At 38.8% G+C, this 23,929-nt stretch overlaps 2 protein-coding genes across 2 annotated transcripts in view; one reads left to right on the forward strand and one right to left on the reverse strand.

Moving 5' to 3' along the window:
• Positions 1-6,385, forward strand: part of LOC101853362 — a 37,454-nt gene extending 31,069 nt beyond the window's left edge. Inside the window, exon 18 of the mRNA XM_005090082.3 lies at positions 293-6,385. Coding sequence (XP_005090139.1) covers positions 293-825 — 533 coding nt within the window. The 3' untranslated portion in view covers positions 826-6,385. The remainder of the gene's footprint in view (positions 1-292) is intronic.
• Positions 6,386-9,403: 3,018 nt separating this feature from the next.
• Positions 9,404-23,929, reverse strand: part of LOC101853751 (mitochondrial import inner membrane translocase subunit TIM14) — a 16,536-nt gene continuing 2,010 nt past the window's right edge. Inside the window, exons 2-6 of the mRNA XM_005090084.3 lie at positions 20,664-20,715; positions 20,262-20,335; positions 19,364-19,440; positions 16,705-16,775; positions 9,404-11,851 (exon numbers count right to left, since the gene is read on the reverse strand). Coding sequence (XP_005090141.1) covers positions 11,775-11,851; positions 16,705-16,775; positions 19,364-19,440; positions 20,262-20,335; positions 20,664-20,715 — 351 coding nt within the window. The 3' untranslated portion in view covers positions 9,404-11,774. The remainder of the gene's footprint in view (positions 11,852-16,704; positions 16,776-19,363; positions 19,441-20,261; positions 20,336-20,663; positions 20,716-23,929) is intronic.

The raw sequence follows: 23,929 nt of genomic DNA on the forward strand, positions 1-23,929 counted from the left end.
AGCCTAAAATGATGAAATAAGCTTCTAAATAAGTAGAGGTTGCGACTTTTCTCAATTGTAGATGTGGAGCAGCAGATAAGATGATGTGGACTTTGTTCTTAAATGTTGGGGATGCGGAGTAGATGTTACTACAGCAGACAAATATATAAACGATATTTTAAATGACGCAGATTTGTATTTCAATAGCAAAAAGTTTGTTCTGAAGATGTACAAATATTTTCAACTGTTGAAAGTTTGCTTAAGAATTGTTCATGAACCTTGTGTTTGATTGTGTCTTGTTTTATATTTGCAGGCCAAAATGTTGACTTCACTCCACCTCAAAATGTTGCTCTGCTAGAGGACGAGACAAATTTCAATCTCTCAACCACCACCGCTACCGCTGCCAGCACAACAGCTGTAGCAGCAGCTTCATCATCTGCCACCTCATCAACATCCGTGTCGGCTTCATCATCATCATCTCAGGGCACAGCCGTTACCATCAATGTGAGCAGCCCCTCTCACAGCAGCAACAATGTGTCGCGTTCTGCTGCTGCTACTTCTCCTGCCTCCACCCTCCAGCCTCCCACCTCCTCTTCCTCTCCGTCCACCCTCCTCAGCTGGTCCCAGAAAGCAGCGAGAAAGGAAGAGGAGGAGGAGGAAGAGGATTATGACGACGAGCGGCGCGGGAGCTCTCTGTGCGGGGAGGAGTCGTTTGTCATCCATTTTGGTTCGGGTTTCCCAGAACATCCTGACCACCGCTTGAGTGAGGAGGGAGCGGGGGCTGGAGGCGAAGGGGGGCAGCTGCTCATAGCTGAGCCAGACAGCACTTTGGACTTTTATTCCTAATCGAGCAGAAATAGGTCGCTGATCTTGTGGTGGTGAAAAGACATGAAGTGAGGAAGGGCAGGGTAAAAATTTACATATGCTTTGTTTGAATTTTCCCCTAAATTGTTTACAGAAGCATTTTGTTTTGTTGTTTTCTCTGTTGTTTCCTTTTTTCCTCAGAATTATTTTTTTTGTGTGAACAGTCCATGGAAGCGAGGAAAATTTGAGTGAAAGAAGTCTTTACGTGTCATTTAATATAATTTTTAACTTGAATTGATGGGAAAGAGGTTTGTAATTGTACCCAACAACAACAATTGATTTGTAGCTTCTTTATGGTTATATCTATCGGCGGATAGGGGTGGGATCATGGCAAAACTGCAGGGTGGATTGATTTGATATTTGCAGATATAATGGAGTGTCATTTGAATGTCTCAATTTTGTTATCTTTGGTATTGTGGCTGAAACTGGACTTGGTCACCTCTGGCTCTCAGCCAACTATATTTTCCATTATGTATTAAATTTTGTATTGGTTTTCTTTCGTTTTTTGTTTTTTTTAAATTGATTTGTTTGTTGATATTGAAAATGTGTACCAACTGTAATTTTTGTGTGGATGTGAATGTATTTGTGTGTTTCTGTATTGTTAGGAACTAATTTGTGTGGGTTGCTTATGTCTAATGTTACACATGTATTATTAATCTGTGTGTTTTGAATATGTTTTTGTTTGTGTATATATATATACGTGTATTTAATTTATATAATGTGTTTGAGCGCAAGTATTTTTTTGTGGTAATTCTCTTACTCAAATGTTCTGACGGGTGTGCCGACCCCGTTAGAGCAACTTGCACACATTTTTTTTAAAAAGTAATGTGTGGAACATGGGTCGGGGGTGGGGTGGGGTTATTCCTTCTGAAGCTTTTCCATCTATTCATTATTCAGCATGTGAGTTTCTGCTGACTAGTGTAGTGCAATGATGTTGACGTGCTGTTGAGTTTGTCCGTTTTTCCTTTTCCTGAGTTGAGGGGAAAGAGGAAAGAGTTGTCTGTGACAGGAATGTCCGAATTTATCTGTCCAGGGTGTAACTTTTGACCCGTGGTCTTTCTTGACATTTGTGTAGCAATGTGACAGAAAATGAGTCGTATGTCACATTTTGACAATATAACTCTATGGTATCGAATTAGTATGTTGGTTCAGACAAGACAAAACAAAATGTTCTTTTAAAAGAGATTTAAACAAAGCCATTATATTGTATTTACCCGTATTAGGATTTTAAATAAAAACTGCCCTAATTGCAAAAATATATAACCGGTAGAAAACATGTCAGTGATCCAGTCTGGGAGAACACAAGTGAATGTAATGTTTCCACACAGCAGTAAAGAGGTTAAAGATCTGTTCAAGCCTCATGCGTGGGTGAAAACGGTATTAATATATAGCTACTTTGGTTCAAGAGCTGCTGTCACTTCATTGCCTCCGAACTAATTTGTCCAAAGCGTACGTAAGTAAAGAGGCACTTTGGTTTTCTGGTATCTTGAAACGGTTCAGTGTGACATGTGACTCTTATTAAGTAGGGTTGACTATACATTTGTTGAGTCTCCTGCAGAGATTTCATGGAATGCTACACTTGTTCTATAATGTCAGATACTGTTGAGGGCCACCACACTGCGATGGGTGCTGTATAAAAGATTAACGTTGTTATTTATTATTACTGTTATTTGAGCTGGTGAATTTGATCGTCATGGTCATCGCACTATGGCCTGTGGGGTTTTTTTTTAGAAAACTTTTTTAAAGTAAAAAATGCGGTTCCTTAAGCCAACTTTATGCTTTTAAGCAAGCATTAAAATGTTTCAGTAATTTGATTTTTTTTGTGCACAAACCAAAACCCGGTTGCACTGAGGATATGAAACAAGTGGCAATCGTTATAGCAGGTGAATACCAAGAAACCAGAAACCCCCATTCCCCAACAAAATGACTGAGGCAATGTGTTATGACCGTGATGAAATGTTGTTAGTAGTTTGTAATGTTTTTATCATGTACTGAGTCTAGTGTTTTGATTTTAATGGTGTGGTGGTAGGGTTATCCTGAAAGATAGTTGTAGTGAAAGTTAAAATGCTGATGAAACGAACATGCTTTTTTCCTGATTTTTTAAAGAGGTCAGAAGGTGGTTAGAGGGCGCCACTGGTATGTCCTGTGTGTGTCTCGCTTTTCCCCAGCACTAAATGACGTCTGATATTGTGTCAATGTGCTTGCCTTGTACTCAAACGTATCATTGTGTTGGTTCAACTTTTGATGACCATACGTCCTCTAATTTATTGTCTGTATGAATAGTATGATGATGATGATGAGTGTGAAAGAATTTCAGGAGAGTGCAGAAAGCTTTGCTTTGTGAAACAGAAAGTTTTGTTTTGAATAATAGAAAGCTGTGGTTGGTAAAGTTGTTTATACAGGTTAAGACTATTTGAGGGGGGTGAGATGCAAAACCTGCTAAGCGACCTTTTGGAAAAAAATCGATTTTTATTTCCCATAAATGCGCATTTTTACTGGCTATCAGATGCACAAAGTGTTTTCTGCCAAAACCCAACACATCCTTCATAAAAGCCAACACAAAATCTTCTTTTTGCTTAAAACCTGATACATTCAAAATCATCATTTTCCTTAACTGGATACATCCTTAGATTTTCTTTATCAGCCAATGAAATTTCCCGATCCTGTCACGTGACTTCCTCTTCAAAAGGGCGTCGACGAGTGTATACAGTAGTTTTGTTCAGCCCGAAACAACTACTTATTTGACGGAAATAGCTCACTTTCTTTCACCCTCTGCCAGCAGACAAAAAAAACAACGTCCTATGACTTACTATGAGGGCTAAGTGTTGTAGAGAGGATTACAGTGGCTGTAATTAGAGTAAAAGAGTGATTTAAGGCATCAAAGGACTTTTTGGGGGGGGATATAGCTGGTTTTGGCAAATCACTACCACTTTCATAGCTGAAAATCTCTATTTTAATCATACATTTTTTAGTCAAGCTTCCTGTGTTGTTAGACCAGCTCCCTACCACTCACTGTTGTACTTTCTGCAATCGGTTCGTGTTGATAGAAGCATTTAAAAAAGCTGATTTTCTCAAAAGTGCTAACTAAAATGGAAGTAGCAAGTTTTGCATCTCAGCCCCTCATTTGCTTGTAACATTTGGTGTCCTAAGGGTATTGGTAGACCTACTAATGGGTTTTTTGTTTGTTTTTTTAATCTCTTGAGTAGCTTTACTTTAAATTAATGATAACTATAACGAAGAACGTTATTAACCCATTGTCACATATAAAGGTGTATATGTATAAACAAAAAACCGAGGTCTTTGTGTTTGTTATTGTCTTGAGCACTGGTGTAGTACCTCAACATGTTTTCATACTGTCCCTGAAGGCAGGGCTGGGTGATATGGGCCTCTGCCTCGAAGGTTCAACTGTTTCTTTTTTATTTTCCCTGGGCAATGTCTTGTCTGTCTTTTGGCCTGTCTTGATCTTCCTTAGCACTAAAAGACCATTTATGTGTTGGATGTGCTTCTTTTTGCTCAGAGTCATGACATGAAGCAAAATGAAACTTATCGTGATGGTGGAGGTTGGACTTTTGAACGCTAAAGGAGTTTTTACAAAAATGTTCAGCCCCTGAGCCTTTCCAGAAAAAAAGATGGGGTGTTTTACACAATTTGCTCAAAAACCTTGGATCGCATTAGCATACAGAAGTAGTCCAGGTAAAAGGCGCACATAGTCATGGTAACAGCTTGTCTGCTCACAAGGAAAAAAGTCTGGATAAGAATCACTATTACAAGGTGCTGAAGGATCAGGCAGGATTGACATACATCTGTCACTGCTGTATTTGTGTCACAGAGGACTAGCCTACTCTGCCGTCTTGTGATAGAAAACCATGTATTTCAAAAATGAAATTTTACAAGAGAGGCAAAATACTAACTTTTGTGTTTATTTCAACTTGGCTTAAAAAAATTTCGGTCTGATTTATTTTACATCGATATTCATTGGTCGGTGTAACTTTTCCCTGATTTGCAATATACAATAGGTATACAATAGATAGTTATGGAGTAATCGATTGAAATTTCTTTTGTCATAACAATATCAGTATATGTAAATAGGTCACAATGCATGTTTTCAAAAGCCCAAAACTTTCTTTATTTTAATTATACAGCCTTAAAACCAAGATAGAAAGATGTGCCATGGAAAGGATTTTTACCTCTTATAAAAATACTGCTTGGCCAAATTACTCATATACGTTCTTTTTGTCTTAAGACGGTAGTACTGTAGTTCATCCTTTTAAGACATATTGTGACAACTGTCTTTTTCTTCTGCTGAACTGCAAATTTAGTTGGTTTTTGTTTGGGGAAGGGGGGTGGTTGGAGGGCTCCACTGTTGGTTTGTGGTTTTTCTATTTTTTCTGTCTTTCTTCCTCGGTTTTTTCAAGCACTAAATAAATGACCTTTACTGAGTCGTTGATGTGCTTCTCTTTACTCAGACAAGCAATTGCAGTATAACACGGATAGGTTGAACACAGAAGACTCGAAATCACACATCCGTGTCCAGTTTTTTTTTTCTTCTTTATATTTGTTTCCTTGAAAGATATCCCTCGAACTACCAAGACCGGTCCCGATGATTTTGAGCTATCCGTGTTATACTGTATGTCTGTTGTGCTATGATGACTTTATGAAGCTTGTTTGAGGTTGGAGTGTGTAGTTTGGGTATTACATTTATAAACTACTACTGCAAGTTTTTTTCATGACAACAGTAGCTGATTGTTGATGGTGGGTTATGATGATGTCTGATGATATCCGCTATAGGGTGATGGTGCTTATTTTTTTCATTCTTCTCATCATATAAGCTTTGTGATCTGTCTTGGGGAACACAAATTGTAGTGTTACTTTTAAATGTTTTAGTGCAGCAGACGTGGTGTCGCAGTGACCCAAGTTCAATTCTTGGGAGAAGTTTTTCTTATTTTATAATGGAGTACTTCTGTCTGTCTGTTGGGATGTTGTATCCCTTTAACTTACTTTAAGTCAAAGCCCGGGTTGGCCCTGACATGTAAAATCTGAAGCAGCCTGCCTCTCCCATATGATTTAAATTTTGCGAATGAGGATACGAGTATGAGGTTGTTTTTCATTTACAGCTATAATTTCTGTTGATTGAATGGGGGGTGGGGGGCTGGATGTTTCTTTCAGGTCCTTGTTCTACAAGTTTAGTGGTCTCTATTTTGGTGAGCACATTTTTTGGTGTTACACTCTGATGTTTGAAGTTTTCTTGTACAGTAAGTTAATTTGTGTCAATGAGATCATAAAAACACTTTCAATTACAATGACAGTGAAGTCTATCTATGTGTCATGATGTCATTTTTATGTCACCGCGTGTCCGTCAGTGTGTGCTGTTGATATGGACGAAAGGAGTCATGATGATGCCCTTTCTCTTCTTCTGTCACACACTCTCTCACTTTCTCTCTCTCTCTTTCTCCTCTCTCTCTGTCTTTCTCTCTTTTGCATCACATTTTATTGTCTGTATGCCATGGCCATTGTGATCAGTAAAAAAGAAAAAAACTCAAAACTCAGACTGTGTTTTTTTTAATGTACTGGGTACACTATTGTAGAAAAGAGAGTCGAACCTGCTTTTACGGGTGGTTGGCGGGTGCTGTGGTGAGGGTTGCTGCTTTTCTCTTTTCAAACATCTATCATCCTTTTTTTCCCTCCTTTTTTGTGTTTGTTACTCTCTTGTAACACTAACATCTCTAATCTTCAGCACTTATATAACTTATTATTGTGTTGCAAGTGCTGTGAAACACTTACTAAAACTAAAACTAAACTCTAACGACCACCTGTCCAAAACAATCACCTGTACAAACGACCACTTCCCATCTTGCTTTTTTTTTTCTATAATGTTATGACAACATCCAAGAGGACCTAGATGACGACTTTAGTCCATGACAGTGGGTGGTTGTCTAGGACAGGTTTGACTGTGCGGGCGGTTGGAGGACACCACTGGTAGGTCCTACTTCTTTACTTTCCCTCTCTTGTTTCTGTCTGTCTGTCTTACTTTTTCTTTTCTCTAAATGGCCACTGTTGTGTCAATGTGCTTCTCTTTACTTAAACAAGCAAAGGTTTGACTGCACTGTATTCCAGAATTTAAGTTTTTCAACATTCTTCTAAATTCTTGAAATGATGTGCTGGTGGTTGGATAGGAGGGTGCCATCCAGTGGTAGGTTCCACTTCTTTTTTTCCCCATTTTTTGGCGGGTCTTAATATTTTTTTCTCCCATCACTATGTGACCATTTTGGTGTCAATGTGCCGATATCTACTCAATCAAAACAAACAACAGAAATGATGAATGGTGTTCCAAAGGCAACAGAAATGTGATTTTTTGAAGGACTGTTGAGAATATTCTTGAAATGAAAGAAAAAAAAAATAATGTGGGGCCTAAAGGGTTGGTGTTCTCCATTTATGTCAGCTTTGTTTTGGAGAGCTGTTTGAAGTCAGTTATGTGCTGGCCTTTGGTACAAATCACCCTGGTTCAACACCCCATCGGTATATGTGGGGTAGCGGTAGGTGCTTTGCTGTCACGTGCAGGAAGCAGGAGACCCGAGTTCGATTCCTGAATGTGGAGAAAACTTTATATTGTTTCTCAGTCTTTCCGATGGGATTATGTTTCCTCTATTCCTCAGAGCCCGGCTTGGTTCTGACAGACCGGGTTGGAAGCCTGTTTGTAAATGATCTAAATTGTGTTGATGGGGGCGGACAAAGACACCTACATTTAGTGGGTGGTTGGTGGATGCTTTGGTGTGGTTTGCTCCTTCTTTCCTATCAAACAACTATTGTCTTTATCTCTCCTCCTTTTTTATGTTTGTTACTCTCTTGTAACACCTCTAATCTTGGGCACTTAAATGACCTTAATGTGTTGCAAGTGCCGTAAAACCCTTACTAAAACTAAACACCAACATTTTTAAAGAAAATTTTCTTTTCAACACCCTGAAGGAGCATTTTTTAACTTGGGTTATTTAGGGAGTTTTCCTCCCATCTAATTCAGTATTATCAGAGATGATAAATACACGTACAGGCCGACCGGACAGGCTTCTGGGCCGTACAGCCGATCGTAACGTGTAATAAGAAATGCGGCTCAAACCGTAGGTGAACATCCGACGAATGGCCGGCTGGACGGATGAAAAAAAACCCACTGCCGCTGCGAGTGAATTTGACGTCTGGCCATCCGGCCTTTGAAGTTTGCAACTGAACTAATTTCAAAATTATAGAAAATCACGTCGTAAATAAAAAATAATACCAGATTCAGCGTATCAAAATTAGGTTAATGGCTCGCGAGTGACTCGTTCCATTTTGCATTTAAGGATTTTCCATTCCAGCACATTTTTATGTCTCCCCTCGGGGCAGTCCCACTGACTAGTGTCTTTAGGCCATTCCCAAAGGGCGGACATTTCTCGTTCAAGCAAAGTGGAATTGAAAATGGGCCGATTCATGTCACGCTCATAACTGCGCTTGATCTAAAACGAGGAACTGCTGCCTTTTCTTTCCTGATCCTTACTATTGTCATTTTCCTCTACTTCTTTTGTATGTTTGTCACTCTCTTGTGACCTGCTATTTCCGGGGTGCCTTGATAGTCAAAGCAGACCTTGTGCTGTTGAAGCTAGATAGGTGAGCAGTCTAAGTCTGATTCCCTGTAAAGACTTCTCTGTTGACACCCACCCCTTGGCGCTCATATGACCTTATGCAGTTGCGAGCACCGTAAAACCCTCTACTATAAACATTTCTATGTTTTGAGCGCCATGATGCACATACCTGTGTGACGTTTCACCCAGACTATAGGCCTAGTGTGCAGAATATGTTGCTCGTGAGGTGCAGCCGCCTTCAGGTCGATCATGGGTGTAATAATAATAACCCAAGTTTCCTCGATTTCATCTGGCCGTACGGCTTGTCTAGGGTTAAAAACCTGTCCGGTTGGCCTGTACGTGTAATAGGCCCTAAACACTTTGCAGTCACACAGCCAGCAGTACAAAATACCCCATCTGGTCACCCAGCCAGGAGAACAACTGAAACGGAATTCTCAGGCCTGGCGCAGCAGAACGGATAGTTTTCACCGACGCATTATTGCACCAAGCGACCGTAAAGTGTTAAGTCCGAGACGGTACAGACGGGGATGAGCTTTATATAAACAAATGAACCTTTTAAGAAGGAAGCGTTGACTCACCAAAATTAGCTAACGAGCCGAGCCCTTCACAGATGTCTGCTACAACATCATGAACCCAAAAGGTCAAAATCTTGGGTACAAAATTTGGTCAAAATCTTGGGTACAAAATTTGGTCAAAATCTTGGGTACAAAATTTGGTCAAAATCTTGGGTACAAAATTTGGTCAAAATCTTGGGTACAAAATTTGGTCAAAATCTTGGGTACAAAATTTGGTCAAAATCTTGGGTACAAAATTTGGTCAAAATCTTGGGTACAAAATTTGGTCAAAATCTTGGGTACAAAATTTGGTCAAAATCTTGGGTACAAAATTTGGTCAAAATCTTGGGTAAAAGATTTAATTTGAAAAGACATCACTATAAGTTACAAGCAGAGTTTGCATTTCAGAATTATTTTATTGTAAAAAATATCTCACTTCATAATTCAAAACATGCTCTAAACAAAAAGAGCCACAAAGATCTTACAAATGCTTTTATTCAAAGCAACCAACATATTCATTTAAATGTCTCCTTCACTCAGTCTTAGAGGCATGCATCAGGAGATAAATGACATTATCCTCAAAATCAAAATAAAATGCATCATCCTGAGCACACATTTCACATCACTTTTGGGTATGATATAGGCCTACAGTCTAGCATGCACATAGCGAAATTTGTTGTACTCGGAAATGTTTTTGTAATGTACGTATTTTTAAATAAATGTAAAGAATATAAATAATGTGAGAACAATTTTTGCGACCTGACAGAAAATTTTTCACTGTAAGCATGCTAGACTGTAGTATGTACAGTTCTCTTCATCTATCTTGACTGGAGCTATGGGTTTCTGGGTGTCACTCACATCTCATAATAAGAGGCTTGAGGTGTGTCAGCTCTTTTTCAGAAACAATTGCACTTTCGTATGATGGAAAAGAACTTTTGCAACATGCATTCAGTCTACTTAACCGTATCCGTATGCCCTGGGGTCATTTTGTACTATGAGGGTTGTATTCTCAACATTTAAGAATACTTCTAATACGAAAATCTCTTTGAAACTTTCAGTATTTCTTTAAAAAATCACGTTGACAGACTGCTATGCAAAACATATGGATCAGATTAACGAGTAAATTTTGCTCTTTGGAAAGTGGTGGCACAGAGTTCCCCACGTCGTATGGATACGATAGTAAAACATGACGTACGGATAGGGTTAAAGTTTGTCATTAGAAATTCACTAATATGTACGCTCTGACACATTTAGAGGGCATCCATGGCTCAGATGGTATCGTGTAATCATGCATCAAAACAATGCCTCCTATAGTATAGCCTTCGTTCAAATACCTCAATAATCGATATATTACATTTTGCTAGGTCAGGGGGACTTTCGTGGTTGGCCACCCACAAGGCTCAATCTTATCGGAGATGCATTTTAAATCCATCTTGTACTGGAAAAGGACAGAGGCCTGCACCATACAAAATCTAAAACAGTTCTTTAAACATTGATTTTTGTAACCAAAAAAGTAGTAGATACTGTAGCAAATGACATGATGCCATCCACATTTTTAAGGAACAACTCTTTTAATTTCCATCTTACATAACAATTGGCAAAAAAAAATATCAGACACTTACTGTATATTAGTAAAAAAAAATAAAAAAATTCAATTATTAAAAAGTTGCGACTAGTGGTACAAGAGGAAAAATGCCAAATGAAACATTCACTAAACATGTTGAACAAAGACATTCAGTCAGTAAAAACATCTGAATAACTCGCAAGTAATTTCAAAGAAGAGAATGCCCTCGCCATTGCCCCCCCTGTCCAAAAAAGGAACTTCAAAATTTTTTTTCACTCGTCCTGTACAAAAGGGTCTCTGAAAAAGACAGATGCTCTTCATGCATGTTTTCCCAGACACTCAAAAGCACTTATAACTGATATGTACACACTTACACTTACACATGCATGCACGCATACATACATCCAGGTAAACCCTTCTACACAAACACACATACTTCAAAACATTCATACCGCAAGCAACGGTTCTTTCTCAGATCAGGACACTCTTTTTCTTATTTCAAACTTGAAAAAGAACAAAAACCCTCATCAGTAAAACAGAACAGGTAAGGTATTAAAATGAATAACTCCCAACAATCTTTGCTCTTGCTGCTCTGACTTGTGAAGTTGACACAGATACTGTAGAAGGAACTTTTCAGAAATTCCGAGAGTGATACAATTATTTATAGTCTAGTCTTTGGCATAATACAGTTGATTCACATACAGCTACTGAAGGAAGAACTGCTTTAAAATTCTGTACATATTTCCTCTGTACCATAGATATACTAAATTCTGGAAATTATGTGAGTGTTACTTTTTGTGATAATAGCGTTTGTAATTGACACTGATCCTACAAAAGGAATAACGCGGAAATTCTGCGAGTGTTACTTCTCTTCTAGTATGTATTTGAAAAAATTTGGAATCCTAAATTCCATTACCTTTAGGTGCATGTTTTGCTATGTCACAAGAGCCTGTTCACAATGCGTGCTAGACTACTTGACAATTCTGTATGGGTCCTGCTTCTTTTCTTTCCTTCTATTGTCTCAGGCCATCTGTCTTGCTCCTTCTCTTCAATATAAGACCGCTATTGCGTCAACATGCTTCTCCTTACTTGAGCTAAAAAAAAACTCTACTATCACCACAATTCAACATTCTGCTTTCACTCCTGCAACTATCATCACAGTGGCACATTTTCCAGTCCTCGAAGATCTTGTCCACAACAGTTTCAGCTTGACCCTGGCTTGGCTTTGTCGAAGTAATCCTTGGCCTCATTAATCTTGGCTGCAAGGTAAGGGGAGCCACCTGAAACAGTAAAAAAAAACGACAGTGAGTTCAACAGTAGTTGAGGATAGAAAAAACCAAGTCAGACTTAGAAATCAATATCATCATTACAGTTCCCCTAACTGTGTATGGAACAAAATTTTAAAACTCTGGTCTTAAGGCTTAAGGTATTTGACTGAAGCAGAACCTCAAAAAATCAACTCCTACATTTTACTTTGCATCGATAATTTACCACATCTTGAATAATAATTGTAAAAATCAAGAGGCTAAAACATGTAATAAGACTAATAACAAATTTTTTTCCACATTTTCTCTAAAGTATCTGAATGCTCCATACGCAGATAATGCACTGAAGATACTTATGTAAATGAAATTGTAAAAATGTTTACGTCTTCATTGACACAATTTAAATCATTTTAGAATCAGCAAAGCAGACAACTCCCACTCTGAAACGGTTAAAGTTGGCTGAAAGAGATACAACTACCCATCTCTTTGTTTCTTTGAGAAAAAAGAAACACACTGACTCCACAAAATATCACTAGGTCATTTAGTTATAGGGCAATAAACGTATAACAGACAGACAGAAACAACAGAGGGACAGAAAAGAAGAAGGATCTGGGAGTGGCACCCTCCAACAACCAAAATTACACACACACACCATACACATATCTTTAAAACAAATCGTCAGAAAGTGCATAGATAGAAAGCTCTCTCAGCACTGCACAACACTATTACATGTATTCCTGATGGACACTAAATCACTTACATACCCTCAAAAACTTGGCATATTGACATTGTTTTAGCCAGCTTTCTATTATTACCAGGGTGAGTTGAGGAAAAGTTTGTGTACAGTAGGGCCTACCTTTCCCAGGTATTCAACATCAGATCAAAACCCAAACTAGCAACTTTATGGTAGCTATAAGTATAACTTAGTATAACTTATTCACTTTTGTCTGACCGTCGTTAAAACAAGATAAAATGAAATCGCTTTGTTTAGTCTCCTCAGATCTTTGCATAGGGGGTCTAAAAGTTGGATGAACAATAAAATCTAAAAGCCCATTCACGGCGTCACTTTTCGCCCGATTCTGTTACTTTTAGTTAGCGTGACTCAGCAGCCCGCCGGAGCTCCCCGGCTCAGGGTCACAGGGTTAATGAGCCCTGAAGCGACTTTGCCGGTGTCGGTTAGGAAGTTTTCGCATTTTTGACTATGTTTAAAACGATATAACTTCTATAGCATACCATTACGGGGATTTACTAAAAGCTCAATGTCTTGAGATTTATTCTGCGTTAGAATGGCATGGTTAATTTCTGCGCCTTAGTTTTTGTTCTAGACAAGTGTTTCTGGAGTACCCAATTTGTCCTATTTTAGTAACAAACTTATGAATAAATGATAGTTAATTTTAAAAAGGCACGACAGATCTCTCCAAAAATCTGTGTTAAACTGACTACGAATATCATGTCTTTTACCATGAGAAATCTTAAATCTGCGCGAGTAGAAATAGTCAAGTTATAAGAGAAGGAAGATGCACATTTGCATTTTTTAACTAAAGACGATCAGCGTTAGCTCTTATTTTACTATTAAACAAGAGAAAGTTACTCTGCGTTTGTTCATGAATCATGCTGTGTCTGTGGCAGCCTGCATACAACTAAAAAGATATAATATAGAATCTAAGCGAATAAAAAAACACAAAACCGTGTAAATACATGGGTAGAGATAAACTTCTTGTACGGAATAAAAATAATGACAGCTAAAACATTCATTTTTAGTTTTTGAGTCGGAAATATGCGCGGACACAATTATGAATGTAAAGAAATCAGTCACATTGTCAGTTATTGCAAATGGTCATAGAAACGAAAAATAAAGCTGGAAAAGTCTGGTGCTGATTCAGTGTCCCTGGAAAGCTAGAAATTATTCTTGTAACCCAATTACGAGAAGTCATCCCTATTATTCAGTCAACTTACAAAACCTAGACTTAGTGTTTTAAGAAAAGTAAGGAATTTCTGGAGTGTAACAGATGCAGTTCGTGTATTAGATCTACATTGAAGATATATTCTAGAACTAAAATCAATTTGTACTTTTCATAGAGAAACTTCATGGTGACTTTTATAAACTTTCGAGAAAATATTCGAATATTCACGATTATATTAGACACATAAAGTTGTATTTGGAGGAATTACTTCATAGCGAATTGTGTGCCCGATGGATAAAGTTGCAAAATTACAGCTTTCTATTATATGCGCAGATACCATCTTTTCTGAGTATCTGCACCAATGCTATGTCGTTCATGTTCCAAAAGTTCGAGAGATTTTGACGAGGCCTTTTTTAATATTGATTTTTTTTCATTCACACTAGTCCAAAAAAACTACAATTTAGCATTGCCGACTCCAGCGTGTCTAACGAAATAACCAGACAAGTTACAATGTCCGTTCTTTTTTGGGTCTCAAGAGCAAAAATGCGTGCTTTGGGTGCACTAAATGAGAATTACCATAAATACAAGGATACACCTAAAATAGTACGTTGAAAAGTACCAAAAACTAAGTCGGCCCACACAGAGCGGCGACAGGGAGCTGACTCCCGTGACCCCGACCTGATAGGGCACTCGGCGGGGAACCCCCCGCGGCAACTAAAATTCCACTGCCGGTGCGCCGTGCATTTTTTATTACAGGACGAAGATTTTTAAAAAATAAATTTGTTTGGTCACTGGCCTATAAAAGTACCATGCAAAGTTTCTTATGCATAGGTAAATTAATCAATGAGCTAGAATTTTTTTTCACGGTAAGACAAAAGCGAACAGGCTATAGTCAGACAATCTAAACACTAAACAGACATAGCATCTTCCGATAATAATACTGACCCACCACACATTTCATAAATAATGCAGACCTGCAATTCATCCCGGTTTAATCAGGACATCCCGATTTTTTACCCCAAATCTCAAGCATCCCGATTTTCCCGATTTCAATCAGGTGCATCCCGATTTTCCAGATTTCAATCAGGTGCATCCCGATTTTTTTGTTCCGCCTGTTGCGCCTGATTAAAAAGGGACAACTTACTCTGCCTTCTTCTCTGTCGCAGGAAGCACCTCTAAAAACTTTTTGTCAGCGCCTCAAGATGTGTTGGAACTTTCCTTGCACGTGTTATTTCAACTATAATGGAAGTAGTATCGAATTGGCGTTCCGACCTGGGACTTGGGACATTCTCAAGTTTTACTTTACTTTTTGTTTCCATTCAGAATTCTCCGATGATGGCCTGATGACTGTTTCAATTGCGACATACAAATTATGATTATTCGTAGTTACTTTCTGCATACAAATTATGATTATTCGTAGTTACTTTCTGCTGTTACTTTCAAAACAAGCTTTGTCAAAGTTCTTTTAGTAGGGCCTGTCCGTTGACAGGGTCAACTTAAATTCATGCCCACTGTTTGAAGCATCTTTTGGGACTTATTTAGGGGGGGGGGGGCGGGGGGGTTGACACTTAGACTAGGAGTGCTTGGTGTGATACTTCCGGATTAAAAAAAAAAAAATAACACACACACACACACACACAGGGCCCAAACATGGATATAATGGACACCTCAGGAAAATTTTTAGTCAGCTTGATAGGCACCTTGGTGATTTGTCGCTGGTCCCGATTTTTTTTACCAAATCTCGATTTTATTCCCCATGTGATCCTGATTTTTAGACTTTCATGGAGTGGCAGGTCTGCTAATGCTAGTGAAAGTCAATTAAGTGTTGTAGGTGTGGTCTGAGGCTCACACACTGACAGAAGTGAAAGGCTCTTTTCAAACAAAAGAGATAGTTTTTGTGCGACTTATGCAGTGAAACTCGGATATAATTATTATGAAGTCGTCAGGCCCGACCTTCAATTACGTTGAATCCGAGAGTTCCCTGCTGCAAACATGAGGTTTTTGTGTAGATAATTACAGGTACCAAGCAAGTAATGTATTTAACATATTCGACTTCCTCAATCAAATGAAGTCTGATTTCAAACGAGAGGCATTTTTGTTTGATTCAAAACCGAAATAATGCTGGTAAGTTATAGGAAAATGCACTGAACTCTACCATGCATGCACTCTGCAGAAGGTCCGATTTTTTCAAATGCACGTCTGTGTCACCTATCATCTATGACGTATCGTTTGCCAAACAAGTTGTGTTACTGTGTATGGCTTCGCATACGGCAACGTTTGATTCCACAGACCAGTGCGCAATTCATTACATAGATCTATGTCAAGACTACCTTACCATTGTAATATTGATCAGAAGCAGGGGAAAAAAAGACTGACTCATTTGTATCTCTACTGACGCTCCACACCCCCCTACACTTTTTTAAACCCCCCCCCCCCCCCCCCCCCCCCCCCCCGCCATACGCACACAAAAGTGAGCTAGCCGTCGTCCATTCAACCATAACAATAACACACGTTAAGACATATTGCGGTGCCAACAATGAAAGAAGGCCTCTGATTGGTTAAATAAGTCATAATTTAAACAATAGGTTAGCATTAAAGTATCACAAAATGTTGAGATCCATTAATGCTTAACCTAATGTTCACTTCTTAGTTCCTTAAAACTGAGTTGTTCTTATTGATTTTAATTAATTTTAAAAAACGGGGAATCCATCTCCTTTCGTTGAATCCGAGTTTTTTAATGAATTTGAGTTTTCTTTAATCCAAGTTCCATCGTAATTTACAGTGCTTTTGAGCAAAAGAATTATCCCTTTGAGTTTGTTTGAATAAAAAGAAGTACACTGACACAACAACAGTCATACAAAGCAGGAAAATAAGTAAGACAGAAGTGACAGAAGGAAAGGAAAAAAAAAAGGAAAGATCTTTCCTACAGTGCACAAAACAGCTGGGATCATTGAGTGCCCTCACCTCTGTCTGGATGGTTCAACAGCATAACTCTCTTATGAGCTTCTTTGATCTTGGTACGACTGGCTGACGGGCTGAAACAAGAAAGAAAACCACAACAATTTATTGTACAGTGGAGTCCACTTAAGCAGCAACCCAGATAAAAACAACCTCCAACTAATCAATAAAAAACCAAATCTTGTGTAACGGAATTTTCCTACATAAATCAACCCCCTTTAACAGCAAACTTTTAGCATAACAATAACAGCAACCTTTTGTTGCAATAAATTGTGACCAAAAAAAAAGAAAAAAAAAGAAAGAAAAGCATTTTAAAAAATAATTTGATGATTCAAAAACTGTGAAAATCGAGATTGGCCCATAATAATTTCAGCGCCTTGTTTATCTCCTCTCAACACATGTTTGAGCGAAAAATACTATGCTGAGTGTGGGAACTCAGTTCTCATCATGTTGTGAAGAGCCACCTTCCTTCAAAATCTCTCTCCCAGAGGAGGAAAAGTCTTGGATATAATTGTATCTTACAGAGCCACCTTCCTTCAAAGTCTCTCTCCCAGAGGAGGAAAAGTCTTGGATATAATTGTATCTTACATTACCACCCAGTAGTTGAGTATCCGCTCACTTGTGCTGCCTGCGTTGAACTCTCTTTCCCATAAACATCATCACATCACACAACTAGCAGCTTGTGTGAGTGTGTGCGATGGGTCAGTATACATCACCCCCCCCCTCCCTATTTGACATAAAAATTTTGTTAGCAGCAACTTCCGCGAGTATGAGTACCGGTACCTAAATCCAAATGAAAAGTGTTGCAGGCCTTTCATTTTGAATGAACCGTTGCCCTGTACTATTGTTGCCATTGACAACAAATTGACTGACTTATTTCGATCACCAATTTAGACTTTAAAAAGAAAACCCCACTAAATTCTCTTAAACTCACATGGGCCTAATCCTGTGTATTTATTTACGGGATGCCCCACTAGTCCGGTGGCCTAATCCTGTATTACGGGCTGCACTTTATCGATCGATATTTCCGGTGTTTTTCAGTTACAAGCTATGGGAAACGGCGAGCCAACTGTTGACCCACTTGTTTCATTTCGTTAAAAATTTGGTAAAGTTATTAGGTATACTTTTTTAGCTGTAACTAACTCAGTCACCCCTGCATTGCGACAGGATTTTATTATGAACTGGGCGCAAAAAAAATTGTGTAACCCCCAGACATTGCCATTTCAAAATATTGATAAAATAAGAATTGGACAAATTAGATGCAGTTTTCTTTTTCTTTGAAAACATTTCTTTCTTACTGTTGCCACGTTTTTAAAAATTATGATAGCTTTCAGTCTTTTTGTGGTTAACGCTTCAATATACCCCAAGAGTGTCAGGCTGCAATAGTTTTGGGTGAAAAATAGCTCAGGGTCAAGAATGCAAATATGTTCGGATATCACAAAATATTGCTGAAAATTGCAGAAGGCACTCATAACTAAAACCCTCCGAAAAACAATGAACAAATTTTTCTTCTGCAAAAAGCAATAGATGGGCATGTAAATTGTATGCACGATACGTGTCATTATGCAGACCCGCCACTCTATGAAATCTAAAAATCAGGATCTCAAGGAGGGGGGGGGGGGATCGGGAACAACCACAAATCACCAAGGTGACTGTCAAGTTTACTGAAAAATGTTGTGTGGTGTTCATAAATATTCATGTATATGCCCTATGTGTATGTGTGAGTGTGTGTGTTTATTATTTTTTTTTTTTTAATCCTGAATCATTACATCAAACACTCCTAGTCCAAGTGTCTAACCGGCGGATTTTGATGACTGGCCAGACTAATCAGAGCTCGGACAAAGCTTGTTTTGAAAGTAACAGCAGAACTACAAATAATCATTTAATGTCACAATGTGAAAATTTAACAGTTATCAGACCATCATCTGAGAATTCTGAGTGGAAACAAAAACTAAAGTAGATCTTAAGAATGCCCCAAGTTGGAACGCCAGATCGATATTACTTCCATTATAGCTGAAATAACATGTGCAAGCAAAGATCCAACACAACTTGAGGTGAGTCAACTGCTAAATTCGGCATCAATATTTCAGGAAATCGTGCTCGGCGCTCCTGTCGACATAAAGTTTTTTAACAGGTGCTTCCCGTGACAGAGAAGAAAGCAGAGTAAGTTTTCAGAAAAATCCGGCGCAACAGGCAGAAACAAAAAATCGGGACACATGTGATCGAAATCGGGAAAATCGGGATGCTTGAGATATGAGGCAAAAGATCAGGATATCCCGATTAAATCAGGAAGAGTGGCAGATCAGCATTATGCATGTCATTGCTCTAGGCGTAATAATTTAAAGACTTCCCCACTCAGGAATTGAACTCATCTCTTCTGTATGTAAAGGAAAAAGGCAACACTATAGGTGCTGACTACAAGGGTCCAGTAAAAAAAAAAGTCCCAACTACCCAATACTAATAAATGAATAAGATTACGCTCTCTTTTCGAACAAGCATAACATTCTACCACACCGTAAAAAAGATATCAATAGAGCTAGGCGCAAACCGGCCGAGCTCTTGATTTCTCAATTTCTTTTCTCAGCCCCTTGTTTACCTTTACGATACTTGACCCTGACCAGCTTTCAGTACCCAATGGGAGTAAAAACATACTATTGCTACTCACCTTACGCCCAACACAAGCCCGGCTTCCCTCTTGGACATCTTAGATTCGAAACCTCCTCTGTAATACTTGCTGAAAGCCTAGAAAGAATGAAAACAAAATTCAATTTATTTTTCATTCCTTAGAAGATTCAGCTATTGAAAAACGGGACAAGCAAAACAAAATGCAAAGACAAAGGGAGTGCCGCTTAGAACAAAGGAGTGAGAATTGTCATGAAAAGAAAGTTAAGCAGTTATACGTATCTAGCCAAATCAAGACAATGTACAAAACGATGAAAAAGACCAAAGATAAAGTATCGACAAAAGAGGTAGTAAGAAGAAAAATGGCGGGAACTTAAGAATATCATTGAAAAAAATAAAAAGTTACTTGTTAACATTTGTTGTGTCGATGCATTGAACAAAACCTTAAACGGTCATTTTTTTGTTGCTAGAAACCAACAAAGTGTGGAAAACAAGAGGGACTGTCAATAAGAGTCACATCCAGACCTCTAACAATAAACCATCTCTGGTTCAGAACTGCAGTAATATTCTCAATCATCTGAAACTGTAAATCACAGAAGAGGACCTGAACAATCAACACAATAACCTTTTCCTCCAACAAAAATATGTTTTCGGCATCTGTGTTTTAGAAAAGCACGACCTCAGATGATTCTTTTTCGTGTTGAAATACAAAGTGGTGTAATGGTCTGGCTTTTCATGATCCCTTGCAAAAAACTTAAGAAGTTTGATTCCAGAATTGAGAAGTAAGTTTTTAACTGAGTATATCACTTTCCCTGCTGAGATACCATATCCCTCTCAGCCTAAGTTGGCCCTGACAGACAGGGTCGAAGCAGCCACCTCTAAAATGATCTAAACTATGTCCCCGGTGGTGTAAATTACAATTACAAAAGTGATTTCCTTACCCCTTCAGGCAACTGTCCCAATGTCTGATTCAAAGTCTGTGAGGCCATTTTGCCAGCTCGTAATGCATAGCGACCTGTAAAGAGAGAGAGAAAATTGTTTCACTTTTCTTTGTCCATTTATCCGAAAGCCACAGGCAATAGGCAATAGGCAATAGGCAACATAATTACTTACTTCATGCTGGTGCAGTAGATTATCTATTTGAAATGAATGTTGGAGAATAAACGGGACGTATGCACCGTTTGTATCAATCATTGTGTAAGCCGTTGAAATGACAATCACATAAGATACAAAATGTCTTTGGGTTTTGTAATCAACCATATCAAATTTTTTTTAAACAAAAATGATGACATTATGATTCCTATCTGCAATTTTCAGGGTACATTTAATTAAAAACAATTTACCTCCAAAGCCAAGAACTGCAATTCCAAGGCCGGCTAGAATGAGTCCAGTCGCCTATTCAGACAGAAAGGAAATTCATTGTAACATAATGCCTCAAATTGTCTACTACAGTAGATTGAAAATGGGTCCAAATATTAAGGGCAGTTACCTTAGCTGCTTTCAGGAGGTCGGAGGTGTATTCACCCAGTACACTATTGCTCCACAATTTATAAATCCAAAGAGTAAAGTATAGATAGACCCCCCTACCCCCCCCCCCCCCCCCCAAATTTCAAACTGCTTGACCTAAAGCACTGAAAATCAATGGAGAGGATACAGTCTGGTTGCAATAATGCAGACCTACCACTCTATACAATCTAAAAATCAGGATCTCAGAGGGAAAAAAATCGAGATTTGGTGAAAAAAATCGGGATCAACGACAAATCACCAAGGTGACTGCCAAGTTGACTTAAATTCTAGTCATTAAAGTTTATACTAAAGGCCGCCTCTATTCTCACCACGGGTGAGACTAGCGCAGGCGAGTCTTTTTGCTATTCTAACCCGGTGAGCATTTTCACCGTAATATGCCAACCAGTAGCATTCACCGTGAAAGACAGAATTCTACTGTGATAACAGAAGTGTAAAATTCTGTGCCGTGAACAAACGTTCCAGCGCTCTTGTGTTGAAAATGTGAAATTTTGTCTGTGGGCAGTGAGAAAGAGAGGGGGAGAAAGTGAGAGAGAAAGAAAGAAAGAGAGAGAGAGAGAGAGAGAGAGGGGGGGGGAAAGAGGAGTAGAGCGAAACTTTCCGGGAAAAACAAAATGGTGACCTGTGTAGTTTGGCTCAATTCGAAAAGTTAAATAGCCGTAGCATCTTTGTTGACGACCAAATTAATTTACTTTTATGTTTCAACATCATTTTTTATCTTTGTTTTTGTCAATTTGATCGTCCACACTGATAGACAGTATTCAGAAAGAGATAGATTGAGAGAGAGAGAGAGGAGGAGTAGATCTTGTGAGAACTTTCGGGCAAAACAAAAAGGCGACCCCCGTAGTACGGCTGTAGCATCTTTGTAGACCATCACATTAGCTTACTTTTATGCTATCGTCACTTTTTTCTTTGCTTTTGTCAATTTGATCATCCACACGGATAGACAAATTTTCCGAAATTAGGAAAAACAGGTACTGTTTCACACCGGGTTAGAATAGCCAATGCTGGCAAGTCTCACCCGGGGTGAGAGGTCGATCGTATTTTTATTGGCTGTCGTTATTCTCACCCAGGGTGAGAATAAAAATATAATTTTATTCTCACGCGGGGTGAGAATAATATCCATTTTATTCTCACCCGGGGTGAGAATAATATTATATTGTTATTCTGGTGAGAATAAAATGAGTATTATTCTCACCCGGTCTGAGAATGCAATGGATTTTTATTCTTAGGCCTACCTGGGTGTTGAGAACAGATGATACAAAATAATTTGTGAATTGTAAGAGGTTCATGACCGATTTTTCTAGGCTCCCGCAGGGATTTTTATTGTTTCATTATTTAAAATCTTGAGAGTATGCATGTTGGGCGCGATCTGTAGATTTGCCCGATCCATCGACCGCGCAGCGCATTTGGTTGATCGAGGAAGCGCGCGACAATCCATCGATTGTTGCGCATTCTGTTGATCAGCGGATCGCACAGCGCTTTTTGTCGATCCATGAAATATTATATACTCACTGCGCATTCTGTGGATAAACTATGATGATGAAGTGAATTTTGAAAAAAAGAAAATTGGTTTGCTGAGCACGTCAGTGAGTGATACTCACCTACCTATAGGCCTAACCCTGATTGCACTCTCATTAGATCTACCCAATAGCAGTGTCTAAGTACACGGAAACCGACAACTCAGGGTCTTTCTACCACCACTACAGCATCATCATTACTTCCATCACCATTTGTCTTTCCACATGTTTAATTTGATTTTGTTGAGTGTTGAGTTTTTCTGTAATTTTTTTAAAAATCACATCGAACAAAATCGACAGCCGTGACTTCTTCCAAACACCTCTTCTCCCAAAAGCCGAGAGTGCGATATCGTTACGCGCAGTCTCATTGGTCGACATAATTAATTAATTTGCCCCCGGCTCAACTTAGTTTTGTTCATACTAATGACGCAGGGGGGACCAGTTTTGATAGATCTAGTAACTGGATATTAAAGCTGACGTCTCAATAGTTATCATAATAATCAAAAAAAATGTTAATAAATGCTGGAAATATTTAGAAACAAGGGCCGGAAGTCGGAACGGACATCATACTGGACTCAAATCAGAGTCCGAATATAATTTTTGTCTATTCGGACTCAAATAGTCACTTTGAATAGTTGTTGTAACCCTGACTTCCAGTTACTTCCATTCAGTTTCGGTTTGACTTTGGAGAGTGAAACTAAATTACACACTGGACGACAATACAACATAACAAAACTCAAGGGTAAAATCTATAGAATGCGCAACCAAACAGATCGACAAAAAGCGCTGCGTGATCCCCTTATCAACAGAATGCGCAACAATCGATGGATTGTCGCACGCTTCCCCGATCAACCAAATGCCCTGCGCGATTGATGGATCGTGCAAATCGACAGATCGCGCCCAACATGCACACATTCTTCAGCAAAACCCAAGACAAGTGTTTTAAATTCAGAAAGGAATTCACCTTGCCAGAGTATGTTTAAAAAAAATAATAGCCTTAACTGAAAGCTGTTTAATGAAATAATGTTAGTAACAGTTTGTCATTGTCCTCACATTGATTGTAATGTTAGAATTGGTTTACAACACAAAAAACATGTTTAATTGTTTATACTAACAGTACCCACAGTTATTTTTAAGGCACGCAGTGCCTTGACCCTAGGCTTATTTAGTTATTTTCTTCTTAATTTTGATTGGTTAACCCTGGAAGCGCGCAGGCCCTATATAAAGGGCGTGAGCCGGGCTACCCGGGAAGCGCGCACGCCCTATATAAGGCTAACCTACTTGACCGGTAAGCACGCAGGCCCTATATAGGATAGGGCATAGACGCTGACCCTTTTCAATGGAAAATTCCACTGTTCCTTATATGGAAAATGACGTAGTCAATTACAGGCCAAAGGTATAAATAGTGATCAATGACTTTGCAAGTAATCTTGACCTCGTAGAGCGTCTCTTGGCTGAGATATGGATCGATAAAGTGACGCGGTCCCGCTGAGCGACAACACGCTATGTGTTATCACTTGTTTCGCCGTGCTGATGTACTAATTGTTGAGTCTATCGCGTTCTCG

Source organism: Aplysia californica, unplaced genomic scaffold (assembly GCF_000002075.1).
Source record: "Aplysia californica isolate F4 #8 unplaced genomic scaffold, AplCal3.0 scaffold00012, whole genome shotgun sequence".
Taxonomy (NCBI): Eukaryota; Metazoa; Mollusca; class Gastropoda; order Aplysiida; family Aplysiidae; genus Aplysia; species Aplysia californica.